Source organism: Biomphalaria glabrata, chromosome 4 (assembly GCF_947242115.1).
Source record: "Biomphalaria glabrata chromosome 4, xgBioGlab47.1, whole genome shotgun sequence".
In the NCBI taxonomy this organism is placed as follows: Eukaryota; Metazoa; Mollusca; class Gastropoda; family Planorbidae; genus Biomphalaria; species Biomphalaria glabrata.
Window position 1 is genome coordinate 11,328,986 of NC_074714.1, and position 27,748 is coordinate 11,356,733.

The following is a 27,748-nucleotide window of genomic DNA, read 5'->3' on the forward strand; positions in this document are numbered from 1 at the left end:
CTAGATGTATTGTTTATCTGTATTTTTCATCTTTCATTTTAAATGATCAAAAGGACTGTCTACGAGTCCGAAGATTAACGACGAGTGCAGTATTTCACGTGGTTAAGCAGTCCCCAGCAGTGACCTTTATATTAAGCGACATCCAACGTAGACATAACTGTTGTCCGCCGGTGGTCAATGTAGGTTCTATTCTTGCCGTCCTAAACTAAAAGGAATCATGACAATGTATTTAAAACATAAATATTAAGATTCTAAACAAAGTAATCTTATCCTGTGTCAGAACTAAGTGAATGTCAGATCGCTTGCTGTGCTGAGCAGAAGTTAATTGGAAGCAGGTGTGCACGTTTCCAAAGAAGAGATAACTCTTCTGCAAGTGGTTCTCTCAAGTTACAGCAGACAAGGAGGAATATCAAATAAAATAAATTTATCTCCCCTCCAGGCTACAACGTAATCATCTTATCATCTTGAAATTAGCGACGGAATAATGATGAAATGATGATAATGACAGCTGCAAGGGGGTCAATCATTGACAAATCAGTCAATGTCATTGTTATTATAATAGATGTATAATTGGCCTTCATGCTAGAAGCTTCAGACTTTCGCCAGACGTCCAACGTTTAAAGATAAACAAAACAAAATTGTTTAGCCATCTGTATATTGTTTAGCAACAAAATGTACAGTGTAAATGACATTCCTTATACAAACATAGCGCTCATTAAATTGAACATGATAGAGTTGTTTTTTTTTTTACTTAATATTTACAACTTTATCTCTAAATAGTGTAGAAGTTATTTTCCTTTTTTGATTTCAAGCCAAATAATTAATTATCAAGAGTTAGTAAACTAATGGATTAATTTTTTTTTATTAATTCATATTTTGTTTGGCACACTAAATAATTGTCTGAAGTTACAGTTGACTCATGAATTGGTGTGGGACAAATAACGTGTTCAGAATCTGTACCAGACAGACATACAGACAGATTGAGTTGTTATAAGCTTCGTAAAAATTTAGGGTTTCTTCTTTCATGCTAAATATTTTCATTAGGATATACAAAAAAATAAATAAACAGAATAGTTCAAATTAATGTAAATGTTATGTCGAGAACGTCAGCACTCTCCAAGCTAGTAATTTTACAATTCGATGCCAACATGAATATGTTTTATGACAGTGCCAGGGGTCAGACTAAATGTAAATCACTAGCTAGTGGCCAACAAACTGACCGCTCGGACAGCCGATTTCGATTAGCCACTCGTTCCCCAACCCATAGCGCCCTCTCTGTGCTAGTAATGTAAGAGTTATCTAAATATTCAAGGGAAATTACTCAGTAAACATTTAGACGAACGTATTTGGATGAGAATTTTTTTTATTTCATTGGAACTGCTGAAAGGACTGGAACTGAACTGACGCCTGGCATGTAGTCTAGATAGCATGTCATAATTAAAAGGCGTGTTGAAAACAAGAGTAAATGCGATCCAGATGAACCAGATCTGTCGACGTGTTTCTCCATTCCTCTGTTGTTGAAGAGAATAAGTAATATTTATTTGTTTTATTCTTTGGTTACTTTAATTATTGCTATTTCTTCTGGGTGGAAAGACATACTCCTATTTGAGTCCCATTTCTGTAATTCTATTAATTCTCTTTGTAAAATTTCTGTATCTTGTGTTATTTCTATTGTTCTATATATTATGCAATCATCTGCAAATAATCTAACTTTCCTGAACTATGCAATTTGGTATGCCTTTAAGTAAATTCGAAACAGTACTGGACCTAATTGTTCTTTAAGATACATCTGAGTTAGCAGTTATTGGTGTTGATTTAGAGCCATTTATTATAACAGATTGTTCTCTCTCTATCAGGAAATCCTAAGTCCGTGGAGGTAATGAAACAGTTTTGTCGAATTATTTTAAATTTTTAAGAAAGCTTTGCTGATGAACTTTGTCGAATGCCTTAGAAAGTTCTAATGAAATGGCATCTACTTACTCATTATTATCTAATCCATCCCCCCCCCCCCCATGATTACATTACAAACTAATCAACTTGTTGACAGAACAATTTTTTTATAAATCTGTTTTCGTTCTTAATCTACAAGTCTTAAATCTGAAGCAAATAAGGAAAAAACAATATAATTAAAATCAATTCTAAAATGAAAACAATGAGTATATAGAAAAACAAAAGTTATTCTTTCCTGATTGTGATAACATTTTTTCTTTCAATTTTATTGTCATCGAATGAATTTATTATTAACCTGACAGGCGTGTCAATGAGAATCTGGCCTGATAACATCCCTTGTATCACGTGACGATTTTGGAAAAACAAAATTTGGAATAAAACTAAAAAATGTTTGTTGATAATTTTTATTCATTTCCTTTTCGTACTAGTATTCCTGTTTTTAATTTTTTATTTATCCCAATCGCTGCATATCTAGATTGCTAATTATTATCGCAAACTACTTGAGGATTTTCTCTTGGGTTATATAGTTTGTCTTAAATTAAATGCAAAAAAATACCCCCACACCACCTCAAACCACCTTTTTTAAAGATTTATTTGAATTACAGTTTTTATATTAACACGACAAAATATTGGAAGCATTGTTGAAGTCACAAACAGCGCAATACATATCTTTGAAGTTATAGTTAAAGCAATCACAGTCACAATGAAAGCAGCCTCATTATTTCAGTCACAATGAAAGCAGCTTCATTATTTCAGTCACAATGAAAGCAGCCTCATTATTTCAGTCACAATGAAAGCAGCCTCATTATTTCAGTCACAATGAAAGCAGCCTCATTATTTCGCAGCCTCATTCGTTCACACTTACAATTTTGTGGTAGTCACAAACAGAGAAGCCACATCACATTTTGTGGTAGTCACAAACAGAGAAGCCACATCACATTTTGTGGTAGTCACAAACAGAGAAGCCACATCACATTTTGTGGTAGTCACAAACAGAGAAGCCACATCACATTCTGCACTCACATGAAGCGAACTCTAACTTATCCAACCAAAACTTATGTAAACAAGGCAAAGGGGAAATAATTTCATCCCGAAGAGTAATTGATCTTATATTCCCAAAAGTACGACATAGATTCAAACTTAACAATCAATAGCCTTGACCTCTAGGATACAGAAGTTCCAAGACAGCAGACGCTGTCACCCCATACCAAGTTAACGACAATCCCTCTTTTCAGTTCTCCATCTTAGAACATCAACATACAGTTGTGGGTTTTTTATAACTACATTATATACATTCTAATAAATCAGTGAATCCAAGATCACTTTCGTTACATAGTCCCTGCAGTCAAAAATCAAAGCCCGAAATTCGAAATGAACAAATAATCGTCTGCTGTCCAACCGAACTGGCGGCAAAACGCAAGTCTTGTTTCCATCAATAAACTTTGTTTATTCAGACGTCTGCTCCCATCGGATTGGATACACAGGACAAGTGTATGCACGGCCTTGACCTTAGCTCTTCAATTTTTTTAAAGTATGAAGTCGTAGGAAAATTATTTTTTTTTTTGTATTTGTGTTATAAAATGTATATATTTTTAAAACGTTATTTTAAAAAAATAATGAACTAAAATATTTTTTTTTACTATTTTGACAAAGTGTTTTTGTTTTGTGTTTTTAGTTTTAAATGATTTATTGCATAGTTATCATCACAATATATGAAAGAAAAAGAGAGTGGGAGAGAAAAAGAAGGAGAGAGAGAGAGAAAGAGAGAGAGAGAGAGAGAACGGGACAGAGATGATATTAGAAATGTATTGTGTCTGTATGGTAATGATATTAATAATAATAAGGTTTGAAATGATCTAGGAGTTTTGAGCATATATGGGTATTATGGAATAGCAAATGTGGAATAGAATTATTGAACACTCTGTACTGTATCTCCTCTATGGTTATCTTCAACTGGTAAATGTGTACATAAAGTGGCCCATTTCTTTTTAATTTCACACTCATTGGCCAGTTTATTCCCTGGCGTTTTCTCAAAGAAGCATCGCACATCAGAGGCGTAGATAGGCTGGGGTGAGAAGGGGGAGAATTTACCCCCCGGGCCCCCAAAAGAGTGTTTTTTACATTAAAGATTAAATATTACGAAAAATGAAGGTCAAAAGTGGTCAAGCCCTCCGGGGCCCCTAAAAGATGGCTAATTCCTAGATACGCCACTGTCGCACATGCAAGTTCTGGTATTTTTACCATAATGAAATGAGTAAAGTAGAGTAGACAAATAACATGACACTTCATATGAGCATTTTATAAGATAATATATTAAGTCAATAGATCACAACACGTCTATAGGCTATAAGATAAGATTGGGTTGTTTGTAGTAGGATAAGATATGAACTGTCAAGATTCGAATATATAATGAGGTGTGTAGTTTATAAGATGAAGTGAGTAAGCTATAAGATAGGAAGTGAGTACGCTTATAAGATAAGATAGAAAGTGAGTGCACTTATAAGATAAGATGGGACGTGAGAAAGCTATACAAATAAGATAGAAAGGAAGTGATAGGAATTCCGTAATCTATAAGATAAGATAAGAGGTGCTTAAGGTACTAAATGAACAGAGTATAAGACAAGATAGGAATTAAGTAGACTTGGTTTTATTCAAGGCAAAAGACAGAGGACTGGAGAGACGGTAATTGCTTGTGTGGTGCCCCAACGGCCCAACAGACTAATGTGTAGGGAAAGTGGTGGTTGAAGGTAATAAGATAACAGGGAGTAGAATATAAGATAAGATAAAAAGTGTTTAGAAGATAAGATAAGAAATCAAGTCTGCCAGAGATCAGGCAATGTCAGTTCACTTTTTTAACTAGCTACTTGACAGAAGATGGTGATGGAACTTCTCATGGAACTAGTCTGGGATAGTGAGATCCTTGTAGTCAGCTGTTAGGAAGTCTTTAAGTGCTGTCCATGTCACGCTATGGCTGGGGTGCTTGGTGTGTGTGGCGGGAAAGGAGACATTATCGGCACCTTTCTTCTTTTGAATTTCGTTTCCCCCCATCTCTCTCTTGTACTACTTGTATTATGCGTTAAACATTTCTGGCTCTTCGTTCGAAAGAGTTATAAAAATGAAATCTGGATTGGAGCGCGTGTGATTAGGTCTAATTCAATCTACCAGCTTTGTTTCCTTTGCATGTACCATAGCGATGGAGTTAGGCCTCAGTTAGGTCTGTGTTTCTGTCTTAGTTCAATAATCTTTGATCATACAGACGACATGACATGACATGTATGTCGTCTGAAAAATGTATAATAAAATATATATTTTTAAAAGTAAGATATGTAGACATTGATCGACTAGTTATGTTCCTTAGATTGAAATAAAGACATTGTCTCATTAAGCTCATCTATTTTGCCATAGCATACAACTGTAAATTCGGACGACTCTGCTGTAACTGCTGTCTGGTGTCTATGTAGTGTATGATGTTTCTGTTGGTTTGCATCAGACTGCTGTGTTCAATTGGTCAGATTTTCGTTTGTAATTAAAATAAATAAAGTTAAAATTTCTTTCCAAGAGTCTAGATCTACTCTCTATTATCTCCAGCGTTGTCAGTTCGATAGTGAAGATGTTTTTCAATGCGTTTTTTTATTGATCAAATCACTTCCAGTGATATGGTATCTATAACTAGCACATCTTTAGGGGGTAGGGAGCTTTAAACTACTATAAAATCATTTAATTTGATCTATTAGCCAGTATTATAATCTTATAATATTCCACGTGGAACATATCATACTTCATCTTCTCTGACTTAAAGCCTAACCTTAGAGTCAGGTCACAGAAAGCAAATCTTAATCTTTTAGATTTTGGCAGTCTGCAAAATAGCTTTCAACTCAACAGCAATAAGCTGGCTCTAAGGAGCAGATTCTTGGTGGAACATTAGGTTGCAACTGTGCTACGCCATTGGGTCTATGTCCATCCTGTCGTATTGGCTTCTTGCTCTACTGATCTCCATGTTTGCTTTGAACTTTAACTTGTCCCAATAAAAACAAAATTGAAAAACGATTCACTGAAATACTTTTCAAGCAATACAAAACTAAACAAGTTGTCAACACTTTGAAATTAATACTTACAAATGACCGAACATATACAGGTTGGATTCCTGGAATTTTAAAGCCCAGCCAACTCTAATGGGTGCATACCGTTAGCTGGAAAAAGTAAGGGCGTTTATTTGTTTAGCAGGTCACATGACACCTTGGGCCAAAAGGCAGAAGATCTTCACATCATTCGCCCCACTGACAGTTCTGAAATGGGTGCCTAACTTTTATTGTACCACTTAAGTGCTTACTATCTAGATATCTCACTGTAGGCTGCTAATTTAAGATCGATAAAGGCAATAATGACGGTCAACACTGGAAGAGGACCAACTGAAACTGTTATAATCCGTCACTCGCTTAAGTGAGCGCTGTCGAAATGACTGGGCCTGTGAGTGACCAGTGTTCAATTAGACCGCTATCTAAGCAAACTGTTCTGCCACTCCTTCTCCACCATTCGAGAGCTAATCCAATTTTATGTCAGAGCAGATAGCCAGCTGACCAGAGGTGCTCGCTAACCGCATCACCAGTTGAGCTTACAAAACAAAGTGATGAAACTTTCTATTGCGTTAGCATTTTGTACCAATGTCTGTGAGCTGTATCGTCACAACATAAGACATACCCAATTGAGCTAGCAATGTTTCTTCACAACATAATACATTCCCAGTTGAGCTAGCAATGTTTTCTTTACATCATGAAACATCCACTGTTGAGTTAGCAATGTTTCTTTACATTATGAAACATCCACTGTTGAGCAAGCAATGTTTCTTTACATCACAAGACGTCCTCTTTTGGTTTTAACTGTTTCTTTGCATCATGTGCCATTGTTTAACAATCTTCTTTATATCATGAAAAATTCTCTATTGTGCTAGAGCTATTTTTTTGTACATCATTTGAGATCTTCTGTTTCTTGACTTGATGTACCAATGTCTATTCACTTAGCATTGTTTCATTACGAACACTATTGTTATTTAAATCTGTAGGCTGTGTATGTCCATACCACTTATTTTAAACTTGCCTGTTATTCGTGTCTACATTATATACTCCTATACTTCACAAAGCATCCATTGAGAATCCTTGTATTAGACAATGTTAATGACCTGAAAAAGTCACGTGATGTAAACAGTGACGCAATATATTCCCTTCCTCTAATCTCTCTCTCTCTGTCTCTCTCTCTCTCTCTCTCTGTCTTTCTCACTCTCTCTGAACACACTGACCTAAATCAAATCTTGCTCGCGTGACGTGCTCCTGATACTCCCTAAAACACGAACGCTTGTAGCAGCGGGTCTTAAAGTAATAGAGAGTGGAACACAGCATAACAGAGTTCAATGTCTCAAGAGTTGATGGTCAATATGTGAACGTTAGAAATCTAGATCTAGATCTATACTGTTTAGAAATTAAGCTTTGATTGCATTGCGTAAGACGATTTGAAGATTCATAGGTTAGCTTAAAAAAAAGGAAAGATAAAACTGTATATTTTTTTTTTAGAATTAGAATATACCAGTCTTGTGTTTAGTCTTGTGTTAAGGCTACACAACAGTCTACTCTTTCTTTCTCTCTCTCTCTCTCTCTTAGCTGTATGTCTTCTCTCTGGCTATCTCGATGTCTATGCACAGAACTCGAAAACATTATACATTATGGGGAAAGCATTATACATTATGGGGAAAGCATTATACATTATGGGGAAAACATTATACACTATGGGGAAAACATTATACATTATGGGGAAAACATTATACAATATGGGGAAAACATTATACAATATGGGGAAAACATTATACATTATGGGGAAAACATTATACAATATGGGGAAAACATTATACAATATGGGGAAAACATTATACATTATGGGGAAAACATTATACACTATGGGGAAAACATTATACACTAGGGAGAAAACATTATACACAATGGGGAAAACATTATACATTATGGGGAAAACATTATATGTGCGATTCCTAACAATTAAATATAACCTAAATTATAAAATCTAGCTTATATTGCCTTATATTAACAATGAAGTAAAACAAAAGAAGTGCGTTGACTATAACAAGTTTATATTAAATAAACTAGAATAACGGCCGATTTGAGATCCTGGTCTGTAAATAAATATGCATTCGCGTAATGTTACAGTAGAAGAGAGGAATAATCATTCCACTAGATTTTCTTAGCCTGCCATTTTCTGTCCATCCGTCTGTTTGTGTTCATGTTTGGCAGACGATATTGTTAGAACGTGAGACAAATGTCAAGTCTTACTCTCCAAACAGAGGCTGTTTTTCGCACGTGACTTGTCTGCTTATCTGAGTGTTTTAAAAAGTTTCCTCATGTACTGAATCAAATCAAAATGAATTTATTTTCAACTGTCAGACGTAGATCTATACACGAGGCAAATGTTAGCATTGTACAATCGATTTCATATTTTGTTTGCGTATGTAAGCTTCCATGGAGTAGGTGCTAACAAATACTTTGTCGTGTTTATTGTTATTTATCGTTTCGCTATTTTTTTGTATACAAAATGTGTAGAATATAAATGTTCTCTTTTTTTTTTTTTTTTTTTTTTTTTTTTTTTGGGGGGGGGGGGGTCAGTTTGACAAAGTTAATTTGATATATAAGTTATAGGTAAACGTAACTCTCAAGCAATCTGTGTCGTCATAGACTTGTTTATATGATTTAGTCCTCAGCCTGCGCTGTCTGTCGTAGATCAAAGATCTATAACTCTTTCAATTATCATCTTGTCTCTAAATTATATTCGGCCTGGCCTCTTTCTCACGCACCCGCTGCAGGGCTGCAGAAATAATATTCGGAAATAAAATCTAATAAATTTGGACAAGTAATGACATCGCAAATTGAAGGGCATTTCTCTATTGCTTCCTTGTCCGTTCTCTCTCTCTCTCTCTCTCTCTCTCTTTCTCGCTCTCGGAAGTGTAGAAACACACATATAAATACAATTATGCACGCTTATATACGCCTTTTTCGTGTTACTCAATATTTATATTTCTATAGACATTGTTTTTTAATGTAGAAGCCGTATGTACGGGAAACATATACCTTATACCTCATTGTAATTGTGGAAAATCTGCGTGTTAGTTATGTCATAGATACTGGAGACACTTGCAAGTATTTCTCCTATAAAGTATTCAATACATTTGGTTTACTTCAGTTTTAACAGTCTATTGGTCAATGCCCTTGTCAACCAAAGCCAGTGAGAAATATTTGGTCATTTCATGTCTTTTAACTAACCTGGATGTCTGTCATTTTCACCTTCTTTCTCAACTATCTTGATTGGTAGAATTGAATATATGATGCATTTATAAAAAATAGCTTTAATATAGCGCAACTTTCATGCTTTTGGCTTAGAGCGCTATGGTCCAATCACGTTATGTTGACTAGTGGGGGGAGGTGGTATCTGGGACACGGTTTTTCTTGCTGCCTTTAGGCGCTCAGACTCTGCTCTAGTCGGGTGTCGAACTCAAGCCCCCTTGATAGGTAGTCAAGCGGTTTAAACCTCTCGGGCACACATTTCCACACTGTTCTGATGATTATACATTAGTTCTAGATTCCGTCCTAACCTTCGTTTTTATGTTTTAAATAATCGCCTCCATAATAAACCATTTGGAATGACCCGAAGAAAAGATAATACTAGTTTCAAAAATCTATTTAGCATCAATATTTAGTATCTTTAGACAAAACTAGATTCCTTACTTTTCAATCCTCTACTAGTAAGTCTCCTATATTTTACATTTTTATGATCAAAGTTGGTTGTACGAAAATGTGACTTGCTTTTCTACATTGTATAATGCCGTGTAAGACTTCGGTTTTGTCTGAGGTCTTCTTGTTAGGTCATAATCTCGTTTCTTGGTGTTTATCTAAACATCGTCTGCTCTGTGTTGACTTTGTCATCTCTAATTAGTTGACAGATAAGATTGAGAAAGGATGTTTTTTTAAAGTAAATGAATAGAGGATTTATTCTTTACTTATCCTGGCAAGATTATTTGTTTCTGGTATTTATTGTGTAAATCTGCCCGGGAAAGATGATTTGGTCTCAATGTTTGTTTGATGTTTGGAAAATAGTTGTGTAAGGTTTTATTTTCCTTTTTTTTTTTTATAAAAGTTGTCTTGTGTCTACATTAGCTGTTTCAAATTTTGCCTTTTTAAAGAATTTATAATGTTCAGTAAATGAATTATTTTACGTACATAAAATAACAGGGACGTGGTGGCTGAGTTATAAAGCGCTTGGCTTTCGAAATGAGAGGTCCTGGGCTCAAATCTCATTTTTCGAATTTCATGGACGCCCCTGAGTCCACCCAACTCTAATGGGTACCTGGCTTTAGTGAGAGGAAATAAAGGCAATTGATAGCTCGGCAGGCTACATGGCACCTGCGTTAACCGTAGGCCATAGAAACAGATGAATTTTACATCTGCCCTATAGATCTCCAGGTCTGAAAGGGGAACATTACATGAATATCAAGACTGTTTTACTGTTTTCAATCATTAGAGAGACACAGATTTTTGATAACCTGTTTTTTTTTTACAAGGTATTTGAAAACTGCGTACTATTTAGTTTTGCAGAATCAAATTTTTTGAAGGTTTTCCGTTTGTACCACAAAATAATTTGAAAAGTGTGAACATTAGAGGTCAATTATTTTGTTGTTTTAGTTGGCAACACGGAATTTCAATTTAGCGACCTTGACATTGTGTAGTTTTTATCTTCAATAGATTCATTCAAGTGTTTATTTCAATTAATAGACCTTTAGCAACACTCTGCACACCGTTTTTTTTTTTAAACTTAGCGCTGTATAAACTCTAGTAGATTCTATACATTCGCAAAACTAGAATATTTTCTCTGGGGAAGAGGACATTGGAGCGAGGTAAACTGTTCCATTTTTGTTTAAATCTATCTTTCATTACTTATTAAGAGTAGAATAGTTCTTACGAAACAATCCTCAGCTTTCTAAAGGAGATTTTATATCATTTTTAAAAATAATTAAATAATACATTTTACTTGTTACATTATTTTTTTGGCTGCATCACTTAAAGTCGTTGTGTGTCCAGATATAGCCCAATAGTCCCTTATTCTAAAGAAAATCCTATCTCCAAATAAATATAAATCTACTATCTCACTGAAAGCCTTTCTGTCGTCTGTCTCTAGACAAATTAAAGGATTAGCACGAGATTTAAACTTGGAATTGTCTAAGATCTAGCCTGAAGCCGACAGTGTATTGGAAATAGTCTTTTAAAAAAATGTACTTCAGAGATTGCATGGACCAGTCTTTCATCGGGTGCCAGCAGACGACAATAAAATCCGCTTACAATTTCTTCTTTTAATGGAGGAGACATTTAAAAATGTTTAGCACTTGCAAATATTTTGTGGTTGACAACCTGCATTAGTCAGTCAGTCAGTCAGTCAGTCAGTTGGACGTGAAACATTAAGAGTATTTTTACAGACATTTATTTGTATTGTATCGTTGTTTCTTGTCTTGTGTTTTATTAGGTCATGTTTTGTATGTGTCAATAATGAATCGGTGTATTTGCTTTATTATTTCTAATTACCACATTTCTTCTTCTGTCCTGAAGTGTCTCTAAATTTAGTGATTTTACTCATGGGGTTTGTCTAGTTTGTTATAAATCTCACGGCTCAATTTTGCGTCTGTTCCAGTTTCTTTATGTTTTCTTGAGTTGTAGGGTCATGACTACATTCAGCTAAAATACCTTAGTTTAAAAAAATCATTTCTACCTATTTTTGAATTAGCTTAGAATTTGATTTGATAATATTTATTAAGATATTACGATTATGTAATTTTATTGGTCCAAACAAATGAAAATTCAGTTTGACTACATGTGTCAAGCGCAGCATTACTACTATTATAGTATAAATACAAACACAGACAGCGTTCACAAAACACACACACAACACAAACACACACACACACACACAACCAGCGATTTATAACAAATACTTCTATGTACTTCTATGTACTTCTATGTACTTCTTTGTACTTTCGTGTACTTATATATACTCTTGTGTCTTTTTGCCCTGGATAGCATCTCTTTCAATGACAGCTCGCCCATTTTTATCTTGTCTTCCCATAGCTTTCTCTGTCTGCCTGTTCTTCTTTTTCCTGATACTGTTTCCTGAAGGATGGTATCTGCCAGTTCTGAGAACCTTGTGATATGGCCATAGAGTTTTAGTTTGCGTTTTTTAACTAGGATTAGTGTGTCATCGTGGGGTCTATTACTATTTTTAAATAAAAGTGAAATTGAACTCAATAATTTAATTTAGGCAAGTGTGAAGGAGTAAACATGAAACTACTTTATTTAGGCAAGTGGGTCTCCACTCTCCAGTGTATTTGACCAAAATGTATATTTGTCTAAGAGATCTCACGAGAGTTTAGTCAAATTACACACCTTGCTCATGTTCCCGCTCTATATTCACAAGTCACATCGGATGTCTTCTTCAAAGTTTCAAACATCTTACCTCATTCAACTCGTGATGTAACAAGCGAAATATAAGGGAAGAAACCTCAAAATCACAGCTCTATATTTCTCAATACTGCAGGAATAAGCTACCTTTTTTCTATATAAAACAAAATTAATGAAATACCACTTATTGATTAACTAATTGGTTAACTATTTTATTGATTATGTGTTGTCATCGACTATAGATAAAAATGCGAAATTTCAATCTCGTCAGAGACTAGAAAGTGGGAGAAATGACGTATACAATACTTAATAATGGGAATAACTCCACATATACATATAGCATTTATTTCCTATTTTTTAAAGCTAACAAAATAATTATTTACCAGTAATTAATAATTTGATTGGTTAATTTGTTTTTATTGATTCATGTGTTAGTAGGGACAACAAATAATTGTGTAAAGTTTCAACTTGATCCCAGAATGGGCGTAAGAAAATGGCGTCTACAAAAATCGGGCCTGACAAACAGACAGTTAGTTGATATAATCTTTGTAAATATAAGCCAACGTCGTTACTGTAATTGTCATGTCACTTGTCACAATAGAGCAACAACACTGTCTCTGAGTTTGTAGCAGTGACTTATCTTATCTTATCTTATAAAATACAGACGTTACTTCAAAAAAGGAGATGATTGCGTCCTACGTGTCATGCATTTAGTCATGCATATTAACCAATGACCTAAATTCTGCCAAGTCACTGGTTTTCCTGGCTAGCTCAGGCAACCCATTCCATGCTCTAATAGCACTAGGGAAGAAGGAGCATCTGTACAAATTTGTCCTAGCATATGGAACAAGGAACGTGCCTTTATGTTCGTGTCTTTCTGAGTATTTTTTAAAATTGTGTTTTTGTATTTGAATATTATGGTTCAGTGTTTTATGTATAATTGCTACTTTACTTTCAAGTCTTCTATCCTGAAGGCTTTCTAAATTTAGTGATTTTACTAAAGGTGTTACTCTAGTCAAATGTGAATATTCGTTTGTTATGAATCTTACTGCTATATTTTGTGTCTTTTTTTTTTCTTTATATTTTCTTGAGTTGAGGGGTCCCAAACGGAGGATGCATATTCTATTATTGGCCTAACCAAGGTTAAATAACATTTTAGTTTTATGTTCTTATTTGATTTATAGAAATTTCTTTTAATAAACCCTAATGCTTTGTTTGATTTGACGTGTTCCTTTAGTCAGAGTAACGTCCTTTGACTACTGGGTTTGAAGAGGTTTCTTCAGAAATGAAAGTGTTTCTATCCTAGCCCAGGTGGGACAGGTTGCTACTTGGGTTTATCACGACCACACGATCAGGCAGCCGACCTGGCGTCTGTCACTGACACATTTAACTCTTTCTCTCCTAACTGACGATACCAACGTTGATTTCACCAGAATGTGGTAAATAATTACGGAGAGAAAGAGTTAAAATGTGTAAATACGTGTTTTAGAAAGTTCATTGATTGTGAATGTACTGATGTACTGACTTTTCTTTTGTTTGTTTCAGAACTGTGGTGATGTCTCGCCCACGACACTCTCACCGGAAGTCTCACCAAGTAACTCTTGCGACGAAGGTGAAGGTGCCAGGTAAGGATCTGACCAATCAGCTGTCACACACACACACACACACTTGCGCGTACACACATTATTGCGTCTTTGTATTATAAAAAGTGCTAGAAAGCTAGACTCTGTGTGATTGAATCTAGTTTTCTAGCATCAACAGTTCCGGTTAAACTTAACTTGAATTAATAAACCAAAAAAGCAAAATTTACATAATTTTAGGAAGGAGGGTGTTATTGCAACCAAATAAATAAAATAAATAAATAAAAGCTTCGTTAAAAGAAAACGCTAAGACAAACAAAATGTGAAGCCGCTAATAAAAAGACAAAATGTTAGGATTATTGAAAGCATTCGAACCGCGACAGTTGAGAGATACAGCTATCTCTTCGTGATTTACTTTTTAATTTTTGAGATATAGAAACATAAAAATAAAAGAAAGTATGATATGGAGAAATGTGGAGCGATGTAAGGAAACCTAAAGAAAAATATCAGAAGATAAAAAGCAAAAGTTTGTGAGAGATTTTAAAAGAAATGGACAAACAAAAACAATGTCAAGGACACCACATTAGAAGCTCATTCCTGCAAACTAAAACAATGTCAAGGACACCACATTAGAAGCTCATTCCTGCAAACTAAAAAAAATTTAATGACTGTTTAAAAAGCGTTACAATTCCATAATATGACTTCACACTCCTAAAGAAGGCACAAAATGTATTATAATCTGTCTAAAATACGTGGACCATCAACACTTCCAATAATAACCTTTATTCTGTAGAACGGATATATAAACAATACCAGATTTGTATAACTATCCACCATAGATAAAAAAAAATTCTAATAATGTTAGGCTTTGTCTTTGTATTTATGTTTATATTGTGTGTTGGCGTGTGTCGAATCTTTTATTATATCTACATTTAGTGCATACAAATGTGTATGTCTTTCTCCCCCACAAAATGTTATTGCATTCATGATCATATCTGTTGAGGTTTTAGAACTTTCACAGAGAAATACTTTGCATTTACGACTGACAGCTTAATAAGATTTCAGTTTTTACTGAAGTTTTCCAAACACTGAAATTGAATTTTAGTAAATAGAAAAAAATCGTGATATAATAGTAATGGCGAGTTTCAAAAATCTATAACAGAGACTTTTATTGTGTACAGTTTATTTGCTCAGAAAGTAAGGCGTATGCGTATATATATGTATGTTTATATGTATGTGTGATGTATGTATGTATGTCCCATTGTCCCGAATAAAAATCAAAACTATTTGACCAATCTTGATAAAACTTGGCATAAATGTCTCTTAGATCGTGGCGGAGACCGTAGTGTATGTTTAATTTCCCTCCCACAACTGGGGGGGGGGGGGGGGGCTAAAAATAGACCAAAAAGAACCTAATTGACTCTCTATTAAAGATCGAAACTTTTATTAAATTCAATCCAGTGGATCATTAATACCGAAACTAAGGCCCACGGGTCATATCCGGCCAGTATTTGATATAATAATCAAGTTTTAGTGAGGCAAAAAGGAAGCTTTGTGTAAGAAGTGTCTTCAACGAATGCAAACTAGAACAATGGTTACCTATTTTAGCGTCACCCGAAAGGGGAATAGACGCTATTAGTTTTGTGTGGTCTGTATGTCCGTCCGTCCGTCCTTTTTAGATCTCGTAAACTAGAAAAGGCTTTGAAAATCCGACATCATGATATTTTAGACCTTTCAAAGTTCTAATGCTACGGCTACTTTTTTCTTTTCTGAAAACGAAAAATTCAATTTTTAAAATCAACTATTCAAGCAGTTTTTTTTTAAACAAATACACCATAACTTCACATTCACTGTCACCTATCACTTGGTCTGCTGGACCGTTGGGCCACCACATAAGATCTGTAAATCCTCTTTCTTCATTCTTTTCTGTCATTTGCCTTTGATAGAATTTCATTCTAAAATTCTTTCTGAAAATACTGAAACATGCCTGGTTAGACCACTTCGGCGGCCGAATCTGAGTTTGTGTTTCCACACAAACTGTCTTTGTAACCTTGTTTTTTTTTTATATTTCTTTTCATTTTCAACTTTATAACGTAACACAACATTATGAATTTTTAACAACGTCTTCTCTCTCTCTTTCTCTCTCTCACGCACACACACATCTGCGTACACTTTCCCATTATTTACATATACCTACGCAGAGACACACATCCGTGTAGGAAATTTTTTGGAACTTTTTTTTTTTTCTAAATTAAAATTGATTTTTTTTTCTATCAAGGGAATTTTTCTTTGTAATTTTATTTATGTTTAATATTAATTTTCTGATTATTTTGTTCTTAAAATAAATTTGAATTCTTGTTTCTTTGTTTCCAGTATGTTAAACCTTATAAAGAAACATTACAATATCACTAGTTTGTTTTATTTTGTTATTTAAGTTATCTGTCAAGTATATTTACACATTAAGTGATATCTATATTTCCATCCATTTGTCCGCTCGTTCGTCCGTCAGTCCGTATTTCCAGTTTTCATCTCAAAAATTAAAATTACATTTGAAAATGAGTCTCGGGCTGTAAGTAACTTTTCTAGTCAATTTCTACTTCTATTGTTTTTCGTTTTCCTTTTTTTCTTACTGAAATGTGTAATCTGTTTTTCTTAAACCATTTTTAAAACAAGATTTAAAATCATATATAATTGTTAAAATTCAATCATTTATTATTCATCTATTTTCTCTACGAAGCCTAAATTAAAATGATGTAGTTTTGACCCCCCCTCGCTTTTTCTCTCGTATCTGCTACTATGACTTCATAATTGATGAACTCTAGCGGATATATTGCAATGAACAGTGTATTTGATCATGAACTATATACAACTTCTCTATAACCTTGACTGCTTAACAGTATTATATGGCCTGGACGCGGATGCGTTAACCTGTTTGCCTTAAGTGTTAATGTAAATGAAAGTATAATCTGAATAAACCACAAAACAATAAAACAAATTGTTCAAACTTGATGATTGTTTGTTTGTTTGACATGTTTCGGATGTTCCTTTAGAGTTGAAGATAGTTCACTTCCTAGTCCAAACCTCCCGCAGGACAACGGGGGATGGGAGAGGGCAGGGTTTGAACCCTCGACCGTCGATAAATCCGAACGACAGTCCAGCGCGCAAACCGCACGACCAGGCAGCCACGAGGTTGCGTATTGTTCTCTGTGGTAGACACATGAACGAACACATGTGCTATACATGCCAAACGAACACATGTGCTATACATGCCAAACGAACACATGTGCTATACATGCCAAACGAACACATGTGCTATACATGCCAAACGAACACATGTGCTATACATGCCAAACGAACAAAGTCCTTGTCATTGGGATTTTTTTCGAAAGGAACTGTCTTAAGTTTCTATGGAAGCCTAAAAATTGTGTTGGTGCATGTACTAATTGACAAGCATGAAAACATGGAACTTACGGTTTTGCCTTATGTGTTTTTGGCAATGCAATCTTATACTGATTAAAAAAAACTTTAAAAAAAAAACAATTAATGTCAAATACTGAATTGAACTTTAAAATGTTACTCATATAAAATATGTATTCAAATGGGAAAACTTTTTAACATTTAATACAAACACGTGATCATGTAAAGGTTTACAACTTAGCTTATCAACACTTTTTACACAGCTTATATCAACTCACTCTGTCTGTCTGGTGAAAAGTGTGTACACGTTAGTTCTACCACACCTATTCTAGGATCAAGCTAAGATAACTTGAACACTGCCACATGACATACATGTCGCTTTTGTTTTCTCTCATTCAAAAGTAACATTGCCGAGAGGCTTAGAAGACGGCGCAGCTCTGTGGACCTAGCTATGAACATCTACCCCGGTGACCTCCTAGTGCAAGAGCACCACAAGAAGCTCATCAAGAGAAACACCATAGCCGACTTTTACGCCGCTGGAAGACAGCCCAACGGGGTCCCGCTGCCCCCTGGGGTGGTACCCGGAGGGGACACGACGGATGTGACCAAAAAAGGAAGACAGCCGTTCTCTCTGCTCAAATTGGTGAGTGCCATAGAGATGTAGTCATGTACCATAAAGATAAAATCATGTACATTAAAGATGTAGTCATGCACCATAGAGATGTAGTCATGTACCATAGAGATGTAGTCATGTACCTTAAAGATGTAGCCATGAACCATAGAGATGTAGTCATGTACCAAAGAGATGTAGTCATGTACCTTAAAGATGTAGTCATGTATCTTAAAGATGTAGCCATGAACCATAGAGATGTAGTCATGTACCATAGAGATGTAGTCATGTACCTTAAAGATGTAGCCATGAACCATAAAGATGTAGTCACGTACCATAAAGATGTAGCCATGTACCATAGAGATGTAGTCATGTACCTTAAAGATGTAGCCATGAACCATAGAGATGTAGTCATGCACCATAGAGATGTAGTCACGTACCATAGAGATGTAGTCATGTACCATAGAGATGTAGTCACGTACCATAGAGATGTAGTCATGTACCATAGAGATGTAGTCATGCACCATAGAGATGTAGTCACGTACCATAGAGATGTAGTCATGTACCATAGAGATGTAGTCATGTACCTTAAAGATGTAGCCATGTACCATAAACATGTAGTCATGTACCATAGAGATGTAGTCACGTACCATAGAGATGTAGTCATGTACCATAGAGATGTAGTCACGTACTATAGAGATGTAGTCACGTACCATAGAGATGTAGTCACGTACCATAGAGATGTAGTCATGTACCATAGAGATGTAGTCATGTACCATAGAGATGTAGTCACGTACCATAGAGATGTATTCACGTACCATAGAGATGTAGTCACGTACCATAGAGATGTAGTCATGTACCATAGAGATGTAGTCATGCACCATAGAGATTTAGTCACGTACCATAGAGATGTAGTCATGTACCATAGAGATGTAGTCATGTACCTTAAAGATGTAGCCATAAACCATAAAGATGTAGTCATGCACCATAGAGATGTAGTCAAGTACCATAGAGATGTAGTCATGTACCATAGAGATGTAGTCATGTACCTTAAAGATGTAGCCATGTACCATAAAGATGTAGTCATGAACCATAGAGATGTAGTCATGTACCATAGAGATGTAGTCATGCACCATAGAGATGTAGTCATGTACCATAGAGATGTAGTCATGTACCATAGAGATGTAGTCATGTACCTTAAAGATGTAGCCATGAACCATAGAGATGTAGTCATGTACCATAGAGATGTAGTCATGTACCTTAAAGATGTAGTCATGAACCATAGAGATGTAGTCATGTACCATAGAGATGTAGTCATGTACCATAGAGATGTAGTCATGTACCATAGAGATGTAGTCATGTACCATAGAGATGTAGTCATGCACCATAGAGATGTAGTCATGTACCATAGAGATGTAGTCATGCACCATAGAGATTTAGTCATGTACCATAGAGATGTAGTCATGTACCATAGAGATGTAGTCATGCACCATAGAGATGTAGTCATGCACCATAGAGATGTAGTCACGTACCATAGAGATGTAGTCATGTACCATAGAGATGTAGTCATGTACCTTAAAGATGTAGTCATGAACCATAGAGATGTAGCCATGTACCATAAAGATGTAGTCATGTACCATAGAGATGTAGTCATGTACCTTAAAGATGTAGCCATTAACCATAGAGATGTAGCCATGTACCATAAAGATGTAGTCATGTACCATAGAGATGTAGTCACGCACCATAGAGATGTAGTCATGTACCATAGAGATGTAGTCATGTACCATAAAGATGTAGTCATGTACCATAGAGATGTAGTCATGCACCATAGAGATGTAGTCACGTACCATAGAGATGTAGTCACGTACCATAGAGATGTAGTCATGTATCATGGAGATGTAGTCATGCACCATAGAGATGTAGTCATGTACCATAGAGATGTAGTCATGTACCATAGAGATGTAGTCATTCACCATAGAGATGTAGTCATGTACCATAAAGATGTAGTCATGTACCATAGAGATGTAGTCATGTACTATAAAGATGTAGTCATGTACCTTAAAGATAAAATCATGTACCTTAAAGATGTAGTCATGAACCATAGAGATGTAGTCATGTACCATAGAGATGTAGTCATGTACCATAGAGATGTAGTCATGTACCATAAAGATGTAGTCACGTACCATGTAGATGTAGTCATGTACCATAGAGATTTAGTCATGTACCATAGAGATGTAGTCATGTACCATAGAAATGTTTGCCTACCTAGAGATAAACCATAGAAATATACCATAGAGATGTACCCTAGAAATGTATATTAGCAGTGTACACAGTTGGTCTACCATAGAAATGTACATAGTATAAAGGTCGCATTACACAATTTGGATAGGTGTCGCTCAGGGGCGGACTGGGTGTCGCTTATCTGTATGGGGGTGTGCTGGTTGAGTAGCAAAGCGCTTGGCTTCCGAATCGAGAGGTCCCTGGTTCATATTTCGCTGAAGACTGGGATTATGAATTTCGGGATTATTCGGACACCGCTGAGTTCGCCAACTCTAATGGGTACCTGACTAGTAGGGAACGTAAAGGCGGTTGATCGTTGTGCTGGCCACATGAACCCCGCGTTAACAGTGAGCCATAGAAAAAGATGACCTTTACATCATCTGCCCTTTAGATTGCAAGGTCTGAAAGGGGTTTTTCTCCTCTTTTTTTTTTTGCTCTTTCGCTGATCAGTGGACAAGCATTAATGCTTCTTCATGGATCTACCTTCCTATTTGTTTGTTTTGATAAGTTCTCTACATGCAAGGTTTTCGATAACATTCTGCTTGTGACGTTTTACTCTCTGACCCAAATCTTAGACATTTTCGTTGTAGTTCTGGCGGATGTAGGAGATAAACATACGCTTGGCGGTAATTCGTTCATAATGAAGCAGAAAAAAAGCGAATGTTCTAGAATCATAATACATTGCGTTCGACTGCGTATCAGAACACAGAATCGTAGTCAAGCAAACGATGCGCAGGGTTAGGGTTAGGGTTAGGTAACGCATAGATTTTCTATTGTATAGAATATGTTAATCCAATTCTTCAGTGAGCTAAGCCTGAGAGTCCTTATCTGTGTATGAACTCAACGCTACAAATGTTTGCTTTATCCATTTCATACCCGCCAGATGTAATCGAACAATGTGTCAGGATGTATGTTGCGTTATATCGTGCTTCCATTCCATCGATCTAACTTTATATTGGCATTTCACTTGCCCTGTCTCTTTCGTATGTGGTCACAATCTCGTGTTGGATATTCTTGAAACGAATGAATAGCAATTGGTCGAAGGTTGACCAACCGATTGCATTTGTTGTTGACAGTAAATAAAACCTATTATGCCAAGCATTCTTCTGATGTCATCTTTTCTCATGTCATTGCCATATAATTTTCATAACACAAACTTCATACAGAGGCAGCCGCAGTAGTAAGTGGGGCCCTGGGTTAGTGTCATATCATCAGGGCAATGAATATTTGTACGATGAGCTGGCAGTGACCAAAGATTCTCTTTGTCGCTTCATTCAATCCACGTCTTCTTGACTTGTTTGAAAAATGAAATACGCACAAAACTGTGTTATGAAATATCCATAGAATAACTTGGACTTATAACGTAAGCTTTGTCTAGATGACTGTCTATAACAGGAGCTATGTATATTGTCGACAGATGAAAACCAAAAGTAAAGAGTCCCTCACCAAACTTGATGAAATATTACGGCGCCTTAAACCCTCTGAGTTCAAAGACAAAGACCTGGCAGCTTACAAGGTAAGACACTCACTGACATACACACACTAACACTCACACACAGACTCTGACACACTCACACGCATACACTCACATCTACACACACACAGGCTGATTTGATAGGTACTTAAAAGGTATACATTTTTAGTAGTCAAATTTGTCGCTAAAAGCTATAAACTCCTGAATAATAATTTTTTTTTTATAAATGTTCGTTTAAAAAATTCTTTCTTTTCTTAAGCAAAGATTGATTTCATTTTCTACATTTAAGACTTGACATAAAACTTTTTTTCACGTCATTCTAATCAAATAAAAACAAAAATTGTCAGAAATCTGTTACTTACGTTTGTAAGTCTAGCGAATCATTTATTTTGGTATATAGCATCCAAAGTTCCCCTATCATTCTGCATTACCTTTTCGTTCGGTTTACATTGTACAAGCTTTCCAAAAAATAATCTCACAGACCAAAACATGCTTAATAGTTACGTTAAAACAATGAAAACTGAGAGTCTTCACCCAACACGATTACAAGAGTTGGTAGATGTTTATACCTTCACCCGTTTGTTCTAGTTTGTTTCTTTCTCAATCACATGATAATCTCATCTATTCTTATTTTCCTATCCAGTTGTCTAAACGTCTACCCGTGAAGCAGAGTTTTAAGTCTTCTCAGTCCTTGTCCCTTACTGGCAAATTTAACTCATTAGCGTCTTGCCAGGCTCCACGGGTGCCCAAGCTCTTTCAGGTCCTTTCCCATCTTTTTTTTACCCTTCCTTAAAGCCATTTTTATAGCGTATTTCAGACTGTTGGATGGGCGGCTGTAATTTGATGGAACAGTGTCAGCCAAATCTCAGTAGATAGCCGTTTTCTTTTGCCCATAAATCTCTTTAGTGTTGGCCTGTACAAAGATACTCACTTCCACCAGTGTCTCCTGGAGACTTTTTCTTTTTTTTGTGGAGTTAGTGGAATAAGAAAAGCTCTAAGCTGTGTGTGGAGGGGAGGAGAGAGGCAAAGGTATCTAGCTTCTTCTTAGTTCATTGGTTGGGTCATAAGGCCACCTACATAAGTGTGCCATTGCTGGGCAACTGGCTAAAGGTTTTTTTCTTTAATGCAATAATTAGATAATTTTAATGATGATAATGTATATTCTTTCAAGTTCTTTGTATTGTAGATTATAATGTATCTTTTGAGTCCTATTGATATAATGTATCTTTTGATTCCTATTGATATAATGTATCTTTTGATTCCTATTGATATAATGTATTTTTTTTATTCCTATTGATATAATTTATCTTTTGAGTCCTATTGACTATAATGTATCTTTTGATTCCTATTGATATAATGTATCTTTTGAGTCATATGGATATAATGTTATCTTTTGAGTCCTATGGATATAATGTTATCTTTTGAGTCCTATGGATATAATGTTATCTTTTGAGTCCTAGGGATATAATGTTATCTTTTGAGTCATATGGATAGAATGTTATCTTTTGAGTCATATGGATAGAATGTTATCTTTTGAGCCCTATGGATATAATGTTATCTTTTGAGTCCTATGGATATAATGTTATCTTTTGAGCCCTATGGATATAATGTTATCTTTTGAGTCCTATGGATATAATGTTATCTTTTGAGCCCTATGGATATAATGTTATCTTTTGAGCCCTATGGATATAATGTTATCTTTTGAGCCCTATGGATATAATGTTATCTTTTGAGTCCTATGGATATAATGTTATCTTTTGAGCCCTATGGATATAATGTTATCTTTTGAGTCCTATGGATATAATGTTATCTTTTGAGTCCTATGGATATAATGTTATCTTTTGAGCCCTATGGATATAATGTTATCTTTTGAGCCCTATGGATATAATGTTATCTTTTGAGTCCTATGGATATAATGTTATCTTTTGAGCCCTATGGATATAATGTTATCTTTTGAGCCCTATGGATATAATGTTATCTTTTGAGCCCTATGGATATAATGTTATCTTTTGAGTCCTATGGATATAATGTTATCTTTTGAGTCCTATCGACTACTCTTTGAGTCCTGTTAGTTATAAAGTATTTTCCTCAAGCTAGTGCTTACACCGTGTCTTCCATGTCCTGTTGAAACACGAAGTACGTAGGATGCAATTATCTTTTCAAGTGATGTTTGCAATCTAAAAGATATGATTATTCAGATTTCAATAAGATACTGGCGGCCTTTATTTTTCTTACAAACTTGGTTTTTCATGGTAATACAAAGAATGAATAGGTGGGAGTTACCCTGGTGTTCTCGGCAATTGGCCTCGCTTCTAATCCGAGCGGCTAGGAATATGAACCAATGGTAATCAGGGCCGGTCTAAACAATTGCGGGGCCCTATGCGAAATGGATTGCGCGCCACCCAGTCAGGGTAGGGATAAGGATATTAAGTGAAAATTAAGATTTTGTATTAGAAAATAAATTCGTGTTTGCATTACATTTTTATTAAATGAAAGCTGACAATGCATGGTTTGATATTTTAAATTTAAAATAAAAAGTATTTATTTATATTTATATTTATTTATTACAATTGTGTGAGTTGTTTTAGAGTCTTCAGCCTCAGAACTTAAGTCTTAGATTAGCTCTGCTGTAAAACGTCAGAAATGTACTTCTACATCTACTTCTTGTTCTACATCGATACATCGGTCCTAAGAAACATTTCTCGGTCAGTGCGCTTAGATACAATTTATGACTATTTTGGGCGAAATGTCTGAACGTACTCTGCCGACTAGCAGTTGTTTATATGGCCAGTATTTCTGACTAAGTTTCAATTTATTTGGCGTCATTCATCTCGGAAGATTGGTCTAATAGATATAAGTTCTTTCAGCTTCTATACTGTGTGATCATCAAACTGGTCACGGCACTAGCCCCTTTGAAATGGACATCTAGAGATAGATGTGTGTACATAGTTATTGGGTTAACTTGGTTGGTCAGCTTGAAGGCTCTTGCAATAAATCTTAGAGACCGTGTTGTATAACAAGACACGTCTAGAACATAAACAGCTACATGTATTGGCAAGTGATGGAAATCTTGAGAAGTCTCAATGTTTTACTAGGCTAGAGACACATTTTTATTATCAAAATACCACCGCCTCTCCCCTTATCCTGATACAAATCTGAGTATTGGTAACAGCTAGCAAGCTTTTAAGCTCTGAAGATGTGACTCAATGCTGAAAAGGTGGAATTCTGTAGCTAAGACATGATTAAATCAGATGTCCAGGAGAAGAAAGTACTGGTGTTCACTACATAGGAATGTCCCTTAACACATCAGTGGAGACTAGGCAAGACACTTCGAATGGAAGACCACCGCCTAAACGACACTTGTATGGCCAACTAAGCGAAGGAAAGCACTCGCAAGGCGGTCAAAGGAAACGCTTCAGGGACACCCTCAAATCATTAAATAGAAACAATCTGAAAAAAAAAAGAACGACTTTTTAATATATTTGGACGACGCAAGGCCAGGTGTAGATAGAATACATCCAGCTGATAATAAGTAGTGTAAGGACTAGATCTAGACCTGCTTGTCTCTCGTGGATGGAAAAAGTGAGGGTGCATGTGGAGTATTGTGGTGGATGAGGTTATGAACCTCGGTTCCTGGAGTTGCGCAGCAACATCCTGAAGCACATTTCAGAATCCAAGGTTGAGATTATAGGCCACGTTGGGCGTATCACCTCTTTTGAGATTAAAATCAACAATGAGCTGGTTTTCTCTAAAGCTGAAGATGTTATTGATAGTATCCGTCTAGCTCAGAAAGGAGAAACTAAACTTTTAACAGAGTCACATTCAGCTGGATGCAGTGTTTTATAAAAAAAATATTCTGAACTTGGGCCATTAATGTATCCTCCGTGTAGTCTTCTCTTACAAATGTGCAAAAAACAAAAGCTGAAATTAAAAAAAATATAGTCTTATTATGTTTATATATAAAAACTTTACTTTGATATTTTTATTGCAATTTTCTTATACCTGCTGGTATAGATGAACTCTTTGTTCCAGATGTAACCATCATTCTGAAATCTAATAACAAATGTAGGTATATACAGTAAAGCTTTGTAATAAAAAAAACAGTATATATACGTAATAATATGGAATGATGCGCTAATAGCATGTTATCTTTTTCCATATCATCAGCGTCAGACCTAATGTTATAATAATAACATTAATTTGAATAAACTTCTGTACAAACCATCCAAGTCTAATTAGTTAACCTGTGTACAGATGCTGAAATGCTAAATTATTTCCCCTTTTACTTCCACGACCCAAAGCTCAGGTAATACATTACACAAAATGTAGAGCTTTTCTATTGGTAAATATCATCTTTTAAAAACTAGGGTTAGATCTTCAACAGTTAAGGATGTATAGACATGATCATGTAAGAAAATGATGTAAAATCAAAAAGAAATAAATTAAATAGTTGCATTTCCTTGAGATTCTGCATCCTACTTTGCAATGTTTGATCGCGATTCTTAAATGAATGAGCTCTAGACGACGCTCAGTCACATCTGCGTCTGTGTGTGATTGCGTGGGTGCGAGGTCAACACTCAAAAGGAAATCTGATGGAAACAAAAGCCCCAGGCAGACGAATAAGGAATTGGGGTCCTAGAGGTCACCTGTGATCGCCAAGTCAACAGTTGGCCCGAAGGTGTCTGATGGACTGACAATTTAGACTTTTTCTAGTCTCCACACAATCAGACAGATAGTTTTACAAAGTCTTATTACTGAAATAGTCACTAAACAAACATTTAGAGTTGGTCATTTCCCTATTTTAAAAGTGTTTTCATTTAGTTCTGTAGGATTTCTTTGTTGATTTAGTGTATATATGCACCTTTCTCTTAGGTGTTTCTTTTTGTACTCTCTAATGTTTTTTTCTTCTTTGTTTCTCAGTGCTGTTCATCGCTGCTGTTTCTTTCTTCTGTTTCTCTCTGCTGTTTCTCTCGACTGTTTCCCTAGAATTGTTCTCTCTGCTGTTTCTTTCTACTGTTTCTCTCCATTGTTTCTCTCTGCTGTTTCTCTCGACTGTTTCCCTAGAATTGTTCTCTCTGCTGTTTCTTTCTACTGTTTCTCTCCATTGTTTCTCTCTGCTGTTTCTCTCGACTGTTTCCCTAGAATTGTTCTCTCTGCTGTTTCTTTCTACTGTTTCTCTCCATTGTTTCTCTCTGCTGTTTCTTTCTACTGTTTCTCTCCATTTTTATCTCTGCTGTTTCTTTCTACTGTTTTTCTCTGCTGTTTCTCGCTGCTGTTTCTCTCCATTGTTTCTCTCTGCTGTTTCTATCTGCTGTTTCTCTCCGCTGATAACTAAGTATAAGCATGAACACTACAGTACTGTTGATTGGCTTTAGTTCTAAGTTAACTTTAATTTTGAAATCACCAACTTGACATTTGCATTTTCTGTCAACAGTTGTCTTTTATTATTTTTATGATATGGATGTTTGAGAAGGCTGGAAAAAGATGCAGAACCATGATTTCATTGACATTTCTGTTCGATACTATTTATAGATCTTTTTGGTGTGGGGCATAGAAACTATGTATGTTTATAACTTATTTCCACTAGATTTTAATTTTTGCCCTCTTTGAGAGCTCCACGTTTAGAGTTATTATTATTTTTTTGAAAGTTTCAAGCAAAAAAAAATCTTTTTTTTAATCCAATTATTGTCTGAAAGCTCCAGAATGGCACTTGTCCTAAAAATATTTATTTGCCCTCGAGTCCAAGTATTAGGGATGAGAATTTCTCGTTCAAATGTCAAATTAACGATAAAGAGTGAAATTCGGTCTCGTAATTTAATCCAAATTATCTTCTAGCAAATATTCTAGCAAAAATAAGCGTAGAGGAACAAAGCTTTTTTTAAACTAAAAAATTACATTTAAGCTTTAAGTTATTATTTTTAGCGATACTCTAAGCACATTC

General features: G+C 35.5%; 1 protein-coding gene across 4 annotated transcripts in view; it reads left to right on the forward strand.

Annotated features, from left to right (window-relative positions):
- The window catches only part of LOC106054127 (uncharacterized), a 426,772-nt gene that overhangs the window by 385,722 nt on the left and 13,302 nt on the right, over positions 1-27,748 (forward strand). For all 4 annotated transcript variants that reach the window (XM_056025641.1, XM_056025642.1, XM_056025644.1 and 1 more), the window contains 3 exons: positions 13,992-14,071; positions 17,846-18,086; positions 21,751-21,849. In XM_056025641.1, the coding sequence (XP_055881616.1) occupies positions 13,992-14,071; positions 17,846-18,086; positions 21,751-21,849 (420 nt within the window). The remainder of the gene's footprint in view (positions 1-13,991; positions 14,072-17,845; positions 18,087-21,750; positions 21,850-27,748) is intronic.